The 13,128-nt window shown below is 44.1% G+C and overlaps 1 protein-coding gene and 1 non-coding gene across 50 annotated transcripts in view; one reads left to right on the top strand and one right to left on the bottom strand.

The window, feature by feature from the left end:
* The window catches only part of LOC103347661 (uncharacterized), a 151,485-nt gene that overhangs the window by 7,320 nt on the left and 131,037 nt on the right, over window positions 1-13,128 (top strand). For 23 of the 49 annotated variants that reach the window (XR_011386571.1, XR_011386588.1, XR_011386552.1 and 20 more), the window contains one exon: window positions 10,307-10,330. The exons of 22 other annotated variants lie outside the window; for them this stretch is intronic. Coding sequence is in view for 2 of the 27 variants with exons in the window: in XM_070069014.1 (XP_069925115.1) it covers window positions 10,307-10,330 (24 nt within the window). In the remaining 25 variants the exon portion in view is untranslated. Of the gene's footprint in view, window positions 1-2,612; window positions 2,917-10,306; window positions 10,331-13,128 lie in introns of all 49 variants that reach the window. 4 more of the 49 variants (XR_011386563.1, XR_011386572.1, XR_011386549.1 and 1 more) reach the window with 2 other exon arrangements.
* On the bottom strand, window positions 5,305-5,411 carry LOC127490396 (U6 spliceosomal RNA). The gene has a single exon (XR_007918358.1). It is a non-coding gene; the product is annotated as a U6 spliceosomal RNA (small nuclear RNA).

Below are 13,128 nucleotides of genomic sequence, written 5' to 3' on the forward strand. Positions count from 1 at the left end.
CCCATGTGGGAGACCCTGCATTGAATTCCTGGCTTTGACCTGGCCCTGGCCTGGTCCTGACTATTGGAGGCAATTGAGTAAACTAATGGGTGGGGAGCTGGATCTCTGTCTCTTTCTATCGCAAATAAAATTTTTAAAAAATTATAAAAATCACAGAAGAGAGTTAAGCTGTTACTTGGGATGTTCACATACCATATTGGAGTGCCTGGTTTAAGTCTCTATCACTATACTTCTGTTCCAGCTTCCTGCTAATGTGCAGCCAGTCTCTGCCAGTCACATGGCAGACCCAGATGGAGTTCCAGACTCCTAGCTTCAGCCTGAGCCAGCCCTGGCTGTTGTAGGCATTTCTTGAGTGAACCAGAAGGTGGAAGATTCTCTCTGATTCTCTGCCTTTTGAATAAAAAAATTTATTTATTTATTTAATAGACTCATGGAAGGAAAAAAAAATCACAGAGGATATTTCCGGTAAAATTTCATTGTGTTAGGGTCAGTATCGTGGCATAGCAGGTTAAGCCACTGCCTGTGACATTGGCATCCCATATAGTGACAGTTCGAGTCCTGGCTGCTTCACTTCCAATCCAGCTTCCTGCTAATGCACCTGAGAAAGCAGTGGAAGATGGCCCAAGTTCTTCTGCTGCATCCATGTGACATGGGCTAAAACTCCAGGCTCCTGGCTTTGACCCATCCCTGGCCCTTATGGCCATTTAGGAAGTGAACCAGTGGACAGAAGATCAGTCTCTCGATCTCTCAATCTTCCTCTTTCTCTCTCTCTCTCTCTCTCTAACTCTGCCTTTCAGATAAATAAATAAATCTGTAAAATTCCATTGTAATCATTCATTCAACAATAATTTTTATAAAAGCTGTTTTTCATTTGTTTGAAAAGTGAAGAGACAGAGATCTTTCATATGCTGGTTCACTCCCAAAATGCCTGCAACAGCCAGATTAGGCCAGGCTAAATCCAGGAACCCAGAACTCCATCTGCATCTACCAAGTGGGTAGCAGGGACCCAATTACTTAAATCATAACCTGCTGCCTCCCAGGGTGTGCATTAGCAGGGGGCAGGATCAGAAGTGGAACTAGGACTTGTACTCAGGTATGAATTGTGGGTGCCCCAGATGTCATCCTTTTTTTTTTTTTTTAAAAAAAAAGGGTTGTTTATTTATTTATTTGAAAGTCAGATTTACACTGAGAGAGAAGGAGAGGCAGAGAGAGAGAGAGAGAGAGGGAGAGAGGTCTTCCATCCACTGGTTCACTCCCCAATTGGCTGCAACGGCTAGAGCTGCGCTGATCTGAAGCCAGGAGCCAGGAGCTTCTTCTGGGTCTCCCACGCGGGTGCAGGGGCCCAAAGACTTGGGCCATCCTCTGCTACTTTCCCAGGTACATTAGCAGAGAGCTGGATTGGAAGTGGAACAGCTGGGACTTGAACCAGCACCCATATGAAATGCCTGCACTGCAGACAGTGGCTTAACCTATTACACTACAATGCTGACCCCTAAAATAAATCTTAAAAAAGTATAGTCTTTTCAGGAGGGTAAAAGGATATTTACATTATCTAATATTTAATGATTACTGTTCTGCTTCATTTGTGGATTATTGAGATTTGAACTCAACACTCTTAGTACTCACTGTTCACTGAATTTCTCCACTTGGGTGTCTAGTAGCTTCTTCAGTTTATTAAAAAACCTAACTCCAGAAGTTCTCTAAAACTTGCCTTCCTGGCAGTTCCTCTTCATCTCAGTTTTTTTTTTTTTTTTTTTTTAAGATTTATTTTATTTATTTGAAAGACAGAGTTACAGAGAGAGGTAGAGACAGAGAGAGGTCCCCAGATGGCCGCAACGGCCGGAGCTGCGCTGATCCAAAGCCAGGAGCCAAGAGTTTCTTCCAGGTCTCCCATGTGGGTGCAGAGGCCCAAGGACTTGGGCCATGTTATACTGCTTTCCCAGGCTGTAGCAGAAAGCCGGATCAGAAAAGGAGCAGCCAGGACTAGAACTGGCACTGATATGGGATGCTGGCATTTCAGGCCAGGGCTTTAGCTGTGCCACAGAGCCGGCCCCTCATCTTAGTTTTAGTTGTATTGACTACATAAGGGAGTCTCCCTTGTCTCTACTCTTTCTCTTAGTGTCCTTGTTCAGTCCTTCAGCAGGTCTTGTCAGCATTACCTTAAAATATATCCCAGATTTAAGCACTTTTCACCACTTGCCCTGTTGCTGTTGGAATAGTCTTCTACATGGTCTTCCTCCATTAGCTTTTGATCTCCTCAGTCTAAACTTGACACTCACAAGAGTAATCCTTTGAATCCTCTGTCTTATCAGGATTAAAAGTCATAGATTACAAGGTCTTGTAGGATCTACAGAACCACCCTTCTGGCTGTACTGACTGTCTTCTGCCACATCTTTGTGATCTGGCCATGCTGATGTTTTCAGTTGCTCCAAAATCCAGACCTTGGGATCAAATAGCTTTTTCCCTTGCCTGGAACAACATTCTTCCTGATACCAGTATTATTTCCTCCCTTCCCTTCTTCAGGCTTCTGTTTAACTTTCCCCTACTAAGCTAAGTAGTCCTTTTTCATCCTTTTTTTTTTTTTTTAAGATTTATTTATTTTTATTTAAAAGAGTTACACAGAGAGAAGAAGAGGCAGAGAGAGGTCTTCCATCCGTTGGTTCACTCCCCAACTGGCCGCCACAGCTGGAGCTGTGCTGATCCGAAGTCAGGAGCCAGGAGCTTCTTCCAGATCTCCCACATGGGTGCAGGGGCCCAAGGACATGGGCAATCTACTGCTTTCCCAAGCCATAGCAGAGAGCTGGATCGGAAGTGGAGCAGTCAGGACTTGAACCAGCGCCCGTATGGGATGCGGGGACTGCAGGTGGTGGCTTTACTTGTTACACCACAATTCCAGCCCCTTCCATCCTTTTTAAAGTAAGATTTTTCTCTCTACCTTCTCTCTTATCCTTCTTTGCTTTATTTTTTCTCCCAGAATGCTGCTACTTAATGTATTTTTCATTTATTTATTATTTAGCAGCTACTTTTTGAGTACAAGTAATATGTGCCAGGTATTTTTCTAGGGATTCTCTACCACAGTTTATTATTTATTACCCCTCAGTAGAATATAAATGTTATGATAGGACATTGGTTTACTCATAGCTCTATCTCTGCCTCCTAGAGCAGTGCCTGGAACATAGGAGTTGAATGAAGAAATTTATTCATGTTTTAAACAAAAGTATATTGACTGTATTGAGCTGTATACTACATAATGAGGGAAAGACCTAGGTGAATAAGAAGACACTCTTTCTCAAGTTACATTGGGCCTAAAAAATGCTTATTTTGATCTGAATAATGCTGTGGTCTCTAAAGTGCTACATCATTCTGCAATTGGTGAGGACTGGTGTTTAGGGGTGTGGATACTATCAGAGATGAAGTCTTGGTTTGTCAGGCTCATCAATAATTTGCACTGTTTCTGGGAGGGCAGAATTAATGATATGTTGCTGCATTATTGGCTTTTTAAATTATAGTTCCTGATTTGTCTTGCCTCGTTAGAGCAGCTTTGGCCTTTCCAAGAGTTTCTTAAAAATTCTTTTATCAGCCTTTGTTCTTTTTGGGTACCTTCTAACACAGCTACTGCCTCTCAAGAAAGATGAGAGTTTACCAACTTTGCTTTTGTCCACATCTGAAAGTTCTTTGCTAGTAACCCTGGCCATCCACTTAGTAACTGTGTGGCCTGGAATCTTTCTGAACTTCAGTTTCTATACCTGTCCAATGGAGATAATGACAATACCAGTCTTTATATATGAAAATTTGAAAGGCAAATGACAGGGAGAGAGCTCAAGAGAGCTCAAGAGAGTGAGAGACCGCACTTCCATCTACTGGTTCTCTCCCCAAATGCCCACAACAGCCAGAGCTGCCAGGCCAGGCTAAAGCCAGGACCTTAAGCTCCATCTGGGTCTCTGACATAGATGGCAGGAACCCAAGTACCTGGGTCATCATCTGTTGCTTCTCAGGGGCATTAGCAGGAAGCTGGATTGGAAGCCTGGCATAGCTCGGACTTGAACCAGGTGCTTGGATAAGGGATGCGAATGTCCCAAATGGGTGACCTAACCAGTTACACAATGCCCACTTCTTGACATCAGTCTGTTTTTTTTTTGAGGATTAAATGCCTAACTAACATAGGTTTTTAGAACAGGAAGGTGGAAAGAGGAAGGGAGGTAGAAGACTGATCATTTTTAAAGTAAATATTATATATCCATTTTATTTTGAAAAATTTCATAATGTATTCTATTTAGTGTAATAAAGATTTTATTTGAAAGACAGAGAGACAGAGGGGTACACACAAACACACACACACAGAGTGAGAGAGCAAGAGACTACAAGCTTCTATCCTCTGGCTCACTCCTTAGATAACTGCATAGCCAGGGCTAGGCCAGTCCAAAGCCAGGAGCTAGGAACACTATCTGGGTCTCTCATATGGATTGCAGGGCCTCCAGCATTTGAGCCATTATCCACTGTCTCCCAGATACATTAGCAGGAAGCTGGATCAGAAATGCAGAGGAACTGGGAATCAAACTATCACTCAGATATGAGATGTGGGCATCCAAGTGGTGGCTTAACCTGCTGCACCACAATGCCTGCCCCATAAAGATTTTATTTTTAAAAACAGAGGTTTTGGGGTCGGCGCCGTGGTGCAGTAGGTTAATCCTCTGCCTGCAGCGCTGGCGTCCCATATGGGTGCTGGTTCTAGTCCCGGCTGCTCCTCTTCCAATCCAGCTCTCCTCTATGGCCTGGGAAAGCAGTAGAAGATGGCCCAAGCCATTGGGCCCCTGTACCCATGTGGGAGACCCGGAAGAAGCTCCTGGCTCCTGGCTTCAGATTGGCGCAGCTCTGGCCGTTGCAGCCATTTGGGGAGTGAGCCAATGGAAGGAAGATGTTTCTGTCTGTCTCTCCTTCTCACTGTCTGTAACTCTACCTCTCAAATAAATAAATAAAATCTTTAAAAAAAATAGAGGTTTTAGTATTTTGCTGTTTATAGAGTAATACATTTGCAGTATTTCCTTATCTCTGCAACCAGGTATATTTCCCCTACATTACATGAGAAACCCATCCCAAGCTACCAAATGACTTGGTAGTTGGATAGGCAAACAACCCCTTAACTTTAACTGAGATTAGAACTTAGGAGGTAGTAATCCTTGGGAAGGTGCAAAGGAATTGATGATGATAATAACAATAGTAATAGTAATGCCTGATTTTAATGAGCCAGGCACTGTGCTAACCACTTTAGCACAGTGGATTGTCTTGTTTTGTTTTTTTTTTTTTTTAAATATGGAACGCTTCACGAATTTGCGTGTCATCCTTGCGCAGGGGCCATGCTAATCTTCTCTGTATCGTTCCAATTTTAGTATATGTGCTGCCGAAGCGAGCACTGGATTGCCTTGTTTTAACAAAACAACACGATGTCATTACTTTGAGAAGGAGAGCAGTATAGGAATAAAATCTGAGATTAGACCTCCTGCACTGACAGCTTTACTGGTAGCTAATTGTGACACTGAATGAGAAACCTGTGCCTCATTTTCTTCATCTGTGTCTGTAAATTGACAGTACTAATAATATCTTCCTTGTAAGGTGGTTGTGTTGATTAGATGACTTGAGCCTTGTTGTGAGTGCTTAGCATGGTGCTTGGCATATAGCCAGTTGCTTACCAGGGCAGGCATTTGGCCTAGCAGTTAAGGCACTGCTTAAGATGCCCATATTGGAGTACCTGGGTTTGATCCCCAGTTCCAGTTACTGACTCCAAATTCTTGACAGTACAGACCTTAGGAGGCTGTGGTGATGACTCAAGTAATGGGGTTCCTGTCACCCACATGGGAGATCTGGATTGAGTTCCCAGTTTTAGTTTTGGCCCAGGCTCGGTGCTGGATGTAATGGGCATTTGGAGTGAACCAGATACTGGGAGCTCCCTCTCCCTCTTTGTCTCTTTCTCCCTCTATAACTCAAATAAACTAAAATTTGAAAGGAAAAGAAAATAGTACTTACTAAATGTCAGCTTTTATAACTAACATAATTATAATCCTCACTTAAAGATGGAGAAACAAAAGCTTAGAGAGAGGGGCTGGCTCTGTGGTATAGCGGGTGAAGCCACTGCCTGCAGTGCTGGCATCCCATATGGGCGCCAGTTCCAGTCCCAGCTGCTCCACTCCCCATCTAGCTCTCTGCAATGGCCTGGGAAAGCAGTAGAAGATGGCCCAAGTCCTTGGGCCCTTACACTTTCCCAGAGGAAGCTCCTGGCTCCAGGCTTCGGATTGGCTCAGCTCGGGTCATTGTGGCCATTTAGGGAGTGAGCCAGTGGATGGAAGACCTCTCTCTCTCTGCCCCTGCCTCTCTGTAAATCTTTTAAATAAGTAAATAAATCTTGAAAAAAAAAAAAAAAAAAGCTCAGAGAGAGGTAAAATAATGTGCGTAAGTCATACATTGTAGAAATGTTGGAAACAGAGTTGGTACCCAGGCAAACTCCAGAGCTTTTATTTTTAACCATTGTACTGTCTCACCTTAGTAGCTGTTGGGAAGAGACTGAATCTTGTTGAACTTGAGGTGAGTGTAGAAGTCAAAGTCAGGCTTAGATTTCTGACTCACCTGAAGAATGTTCACTTGTGATCTTAAACATCTTATCACCATAGCATGTGTCTTGATTCTCCAAACTGACTTTTTCCTAGATCCAGATAAATGAATGTGTGATAGGTTGGTTGTCTTCTGCTGCTGAGGGATTGAGTGTTCCTTGAGCCAGAAACTGGACTTAAATAAATACCTTTGGGCCCGCTTGTCTGGTGTCATTGTTAAGCTTGTCTGTCTTCTTAGCGTAGCTGGTGATGATGAGGGGAAGCAGAGCAGTGTACGTATTTGGAACATTTTATGTTGCTGTGTCCTTTACATGGATTATTTTATTTGATTCTTAAGTAACTTTGTAAGAAGGGTTAGGGAACTTGCTTAGAATTACGGTGAGTGATAGAACTGGCATTTGAATACAGTGGTCTGGCTCCAAAGTCCATGGTCTTAACCTTTGTGTTCTGCTTTTAGTCTTCTCTGACCAATGTGAGGCTAGTACAGATTAAGTATCTCTTATTCAAAGTGCTTGGAATCAGAAGCATTTTACATTTTGGAACATTTTAAACTTTAGATTAATCTGTGTGGGCTGTGTGGCATGAAAGGTAGTAGGGCCAGTTTTGTTTTTCCTATCCGAAAATGGGAAGATTTTTAACTATCAGACCAGGAATAAGGAGGCTTATGATCTTGTCTTGATCCTGTCACCAGTTTATCCAGGACATCATTTTTCTTAGCCTTTTTGTCATTATTAATTAAACAAAGGGGTTGTTGTAGATGCTATCTGAGGTCCCTTTGAACTCTGATGTTCTGTTATTGATAAGGAGAATAATACCTGCTCAGCTCTGTCATTTTGGGGCGGTGGTATTCATGAGGTCCATGGAAGTATGCTTTGTGCAGGGAAGATGCCAAATCCCAGGGTTAGGGATGAGCTGCCTCCCTGAAGAAGGTAAATCTGGGCTCTTTTTAAAGGCTGGTTGCCAAGGGAACTCAGTCTCTTGGCCAGCAACAGCCAGGAATGCTTTAGTTGAAACTTTAGTACAGATGACTAAAGCAAGCAGCTCATTTAGGTTTCATTCTCTGCTTCCTCCCTGCCCCCCACCCCTTCCTTTTCCCTTTTCTTTTCAAGTTGCTAGTTTTCAACAATTTCATATATTGGGTGCTATTTAAAGTACTCAGCAAAGTATCCTGTCATTTAATCTTTTTTTTTTTTTATTTTTTTTTTTATTTTTTTTTTATTTTTTTATTTTTTGACAGGCAGAGTGGACAGTGAGAGAGAGAGACAGAGAGAAAGGTCTTCCTTTGCCGTTGGTTCACCCTCCAATGGCCGCCGCGGCCGGCGCGCTGCAGCCGGCGCACCGCGCTGATCCGATGGCAGGAGCCAGGAGCCAGGTGCTTTTCCTGGTCTCCCATGGGGTGCAGGGCCCAAGCACCTGGGCCATCCTCCACTGCACTCCCTGGCCACAGCAGAGGGCTGGCCTGGAAGAGGGGCAACCGGGACAGAATCTGGCGCCCCGACCGGGACTAGAACCCGGTGTGCCGGCGCCGCTAGGCGGAGGATTAGCCTATTGAGCCGCGGCGCCGGCCCCTGTCATTTAATCTTTACAGCAATGTTTTGAGATGGGACAGTTAACTGTTTTAAATTAATAGATAATGAAATTGAGGTAAATTGAGTCAAATATCATGTTCATATTTACTCAAGTAGAATATATTATCAAACCTGTATTTTTAGTTACTTGGTTGTCCTTCCTGGGTGATTCTTAAAAAAATATAAGCAGAAGGAGGAACCATTAATAGTGTTTTTTGTTTGTTTTCTTTTGGTTTTGGTTTTGTTTTACTTAGGATGGTAGAGTTTTTTATTTTTAAGGTTTATTTATTTGAAGGCAGAGTTACAGAGAGGGAGGGAGGGAGGAAGGGAGAGAGAGAGAGAGCCCTTCTTTTTTTTAAAAAAATTTTTTTTTTTTTTTTGACAGGCAGAGTGGACAGTGAGAGAGAGAGAGACAGAGAGAAAGGTCTTCCTTTGCCGTTGGTTCACCCTCCAGTGGCCGCCACGGCCAGCGCGCTGTGGCCGGTGCACCACACTGATCCGAAGGCAGGAGCCAGGTGCTTTTCCTGGTCTCCCATGGGGTGCAGGGCCCAAGGACTTGGGCCATCCTCCACTGCACTCCCTGGCCACAGCAGAGAGCTGGACTGGACGAGGGGCAACTGGGACACAATCCGGTGCCCCGACCAGGACTAGAACCCGGTGTGCCGGCACCGCAAGGCGGAGGATTAGCCTAGTGAGCCGCAGTGCTGGCCGAGAGCCCTTCTATCCACTGGTGCACTCCCCAGATGGCTGCATTGGCCAGGGCTGGGCTAGGCTAAAACCAGGAGCCATGAGTTTCAACTGGGTCTCCCATAAGGGTGCAGGGGCTCAAGGACTTGGGCCATCATCTGCTGCTTTCCCTGGTGCATTAACAAGGAGCTGGGTGGGAAGTGGAGCAGCTGGATCTGGGACTGGAACTGGTGCCCATATGGCTGTTGGCACCACAGGCAGCAGCTTTACCTTTTGTGCCACAGTGTCAGACCCAGGATGATAAACTCTTTAATTTTTATTTAAGAAGCAGAGAAAGAGCTCCCATAATGGTTCATCATCTCCAAATGGCTGTGGTTGCCAGGATTGGGCTGGCTGAAGCCAAGATCCTGGAACTGATTCCAGATGACCCATGAGGGTAGCAGGAACTCAATTAGTTGAGTCATTACCACTGCCTCCTAGGGTCCAAATTCGTGGGAAGCTGAAGACAGGTGCTGGAGTTGGTCTTTGAACCAAGGCCCTCCTGTGTAGGACAGGGATTGGTTCACTCCCACCATGGCTGGCGCTGCACCGATCCAAAGCCAGGAGCCCAGTGCTTCCTCCTGGTCTCCCATGCGGGTGCAGAAGCCCAAGCACTCGGGCCATCCTCCACTGCCTTCCTGGGCCACAGCAGAGAGCTGGACTGGAAGAGGAGCAACTGGGACTAGAACACGGTACCCATATGGGATGCTTGTGCCGCAGGCGGAGGATTAACCAAGTGAGCCACAGCGCCAGCCCTGGACAGGGATGTTTTAACCACTAAACTAAACACTGCATTGGAACAATAGACTCTTAGAGCTGGAAAGAGCCTGTAAGGTAATTTAATACAATATTCCGGGTCTCCATTATGCTATTTGGTTACAGAAATGCTTTCTAGGCCGGCACCATGGCTCACTTGGCTAATCCTCTGCCTGTGGTGCTGGCACCCCCCAGGTTCTAGTCCCGGTTGGGGCACTGGATTCTGTCCCAGTTGCTCCTCTTCCAGTCCAGCTCTCTGCTGTGGCCCAGGAAGGCAGTGGAGGATGGCCCAAGTGCTTGGGCCCTGCACCCGCTGGGAGACCAGAAGGAAGCACCTGGCTCCTGGATTCAGATTGGCACAGCGCGCCGGCCGTAGCTGCCATTTTGGGGGGGTGAACCAACGGAAAGGAAGACCTTTCTCTCTGTCTTTCTCTCTCTCTCTCACTGTCTAAATCTGCCTGTCAAAAAAAAAAAAAAAAAAATGCTTTCTAATGTTCCCCCAACAAATGATCATTCCAATTCTATGTGAATATATCTGAAGATGAGGTGGTCATCACTTCTTGAGAACATTATTTGCTTGTTAATAGCTCTTATTGGTAGAAAGTTATGTGTGTTTTGAACTGAAATCTAATTGAAACTTCTCATTAATTTTAGGCCAGTCTCGTGGACTCATACAAGGTAAATATAATCCATCTTCCACATGCCAATCTTGTGAACTTTCCTGTTTATAAGACATATTTACAGTTTTGTCATAGCATTTAAACTTGCTTTCAGTTCAGAGCTATCTGCACAGAAAGAATCTTTACCTTTCACTAGTTTGCAAATGCATCCTAACAGATCTGTGTTCCCTTTCTTAGGATTATCTAGGCATAAAATGGTCCTTCCCCACATACTTGGAGAATGAATGAGTGAACAAGGTTTTCAGTCTCTTATGCTTGTAGTTGCTTGGAGGTGAGGTTGCTGCCCTGCACACTGAGCTCACAAAATGGCTGGAAGTTTATCCGGGCACTTGAGGAACTGCATTTCCTTCATCAGACCACTAGGTGATGAACCAACTCATGATCCCAGACTGCCAGAGCCTTGTCTACAGAATAGTTTGTGCTGAGAAAGGCCATCAGAAGTCATCTGGTCCAACCTCATTAAGAGTTTTTTTTTCTGGGAGAGAAAACATGTGTTTCTTGTGTATTTTGTATTTCTCAGTTCTGTCCCAATTTTAATTATTAATCTGGGACTTTTTTTTTTTTTGAGTGATTTTCCTAGAAGAGGGGCATGGGTAATACTTTCACAGTCTATTTGTCCAATTTTTTTTTTTAAGATTTATTTTATTTATTTGAAAGGCAGAGTTACAGAGAGAGAGAAGGGAAGAGAGAGAGATCTTCCATCTGCTGATTCACTCCCCAAATGGCTATAGCAGTTGGGACTAGGCCAGGGCGAGGCCAGGAGTCAGGATCCAGGATCCAGGAACTTTATCGGAGTCTCCCACATGGGTGCAGGGGCCCAAGGACTTGGGTCATCTTCCGCTGCTTTCCTAGGGAGTTGGATTGGAAGTGGAGCAGCTAGGACATGAACTGGTGCCCATATAGGATGTTGGCATTGTAGGTAGCTTAACTCGTTACACCAGAATGCTGCCCCTCCTCCCCACCGTGGTTTTATATTTATTTTATTTATTTGAAAGGCAAGAGTTAGAGGGAGAGACAGTGTCCAATTTTTATAAAATCTTCATTGATGTCTTGGTTCAGTTTAGGATTCCCTTTTTTTTTTAAGTTTATTTATTTTCATTTTATTTGAAAAACTGTGAGGTCTTCCATTCTCTGGATTTGAAAGACAGAGAGATTGTCCATTCCCTGGTTCATTCCCTAAATGCCCACAACAGCTGGGCTGGGCCAAGCCAAAGCCAGGAACCTGGATCCTAATCTGGGTCTCCCACATGGCTGCCATAGACCTACCACTTGAACTATCAACCTGTTGTCTTCCAGGGTACATATTAGCAAGAAGCTAGAAGCGGAAGCAGAGCCAGAACTTGAACCTAGAAACTTTAATATGGTATACAGCTTCTGAAGAGCATCTTTTTTTAAAACATTTATTTGTTTGAAAGTCAGAGTTACAGAGAAGGAGAGGCAGAGGCAGAGAGAGAGAAATCTTCCATCTGCTGGTTCACTCCCCAGATAGCCACAATGGCCAGGACTGGGACAGATTGAAGCCAGGAGCCAGGAGCACAACCAGTTCTTCCATTTGAATGGCAGGAGCCCAAGCACATGAGCCATCTGCTGTTGCTTTCCCAGGTGCATTAGTAGAGAGCTGGATTGGAAATGGAGCAGCTGGGACTCCGAACTGGCTCCCATATGAGATACTGGCATTGCAGGTAGCGGCTTTACCCACTATGCCACAGCACCAGCTCCTAAAATGGTATCTTAACAAGTTCACCAAATGCCTGCCCAAGGTTTACAATTTTTGATACCAGACATAGTCTTTATATAAAGTATATAAGATATTTCCACTGTCTTGAATTTCTGGTGTTGTAAATGAAAAATCCAGTGCCAGTAGGATTCTTTTTCCTTTGTAAATAGTAGCCTGTTCTCTCTAGAAGCTTGTGAATTTTTTATTTATACCAAGAATTTCACCATAGTATGCTAAGATGTGTTTCTTTTTGAAATAACCCTGCTGGGTACCTGTTGAGCCTTTTAGACTTAGGAACTTAAAAGTCTGTTTTTCGTTCTGGGACATTTTATTATTCTCCTTCCTTTTGTTTCTAGCCTCCTTACTCTACAAATGAGGAAACAACTCAGCCCAGAGAGGTGAAGTGACTTGCCCCAGGTCAAACAGCTAGTCACAAATGAACCTCAAGCAAATAGTCTGGCTCCTTTGATGAACTAAACTTTTTTTTATATTGAATATTGCTCAGTGAGAGAGCCATTATAAACAACTTAGACAGTTTTTGACAAATTTTGCCAAAGGGGCCAGTGTGGTGGTGCAGCAGACTAAGCTGCTGCTTTTTATGCCAGCTTTCCATATTGGAGAGCTGGTTCAAGTCCTGACTGCTCTGCTTCCAGTCCAGCTCCCAGCACCTGAGAAAGCAGCGGAGGCTGCCACAAGTACTTGGGCCCCTGCCACCCCATAGGAGGACCCAGATGGAGTTATAAATAAATTTTTTGTTGAAAAAAAAAAAAAACACTTTGCCAAGGGTTTTTGGGGAGATGAAAAAAGGAGGAATTGCTAAATTCATTACAATTAAAACTTAACTTATTTGAAGAACTGAAGAATTCACAAGTCTCCTGGTTTCTCAGTTACTAAAGCTCTCCCTAAGGTCTAAAATGGGTAGAAACATTATTTGGTCTGGCCCTACCAAAGCAACTGCAGGCATGACTCAAAATTCAATAAATATTGTGTGCTAATTTTTTTTTTTTTTTTTTTTTTTTTTTTTTTTTGACAGGCAGGAGTGGACAATGAGAGAGAGAGACAGAGAGAAAGGTCTTCCT

This window comes from Oryctolagus cuniculus, chromosome 2 (genome assembly GCF_964237555.1).
Source record: "Oryctolagus cuniculus chromosome 2, mOryCun1.1, whole genome shotgun sequence".
NCBI lineage: Eukaryota > Metazoa > Chordata > Mammalia > Lagomorpha > Leporidae > Oryctolagus > Oryctolagus cuniculus.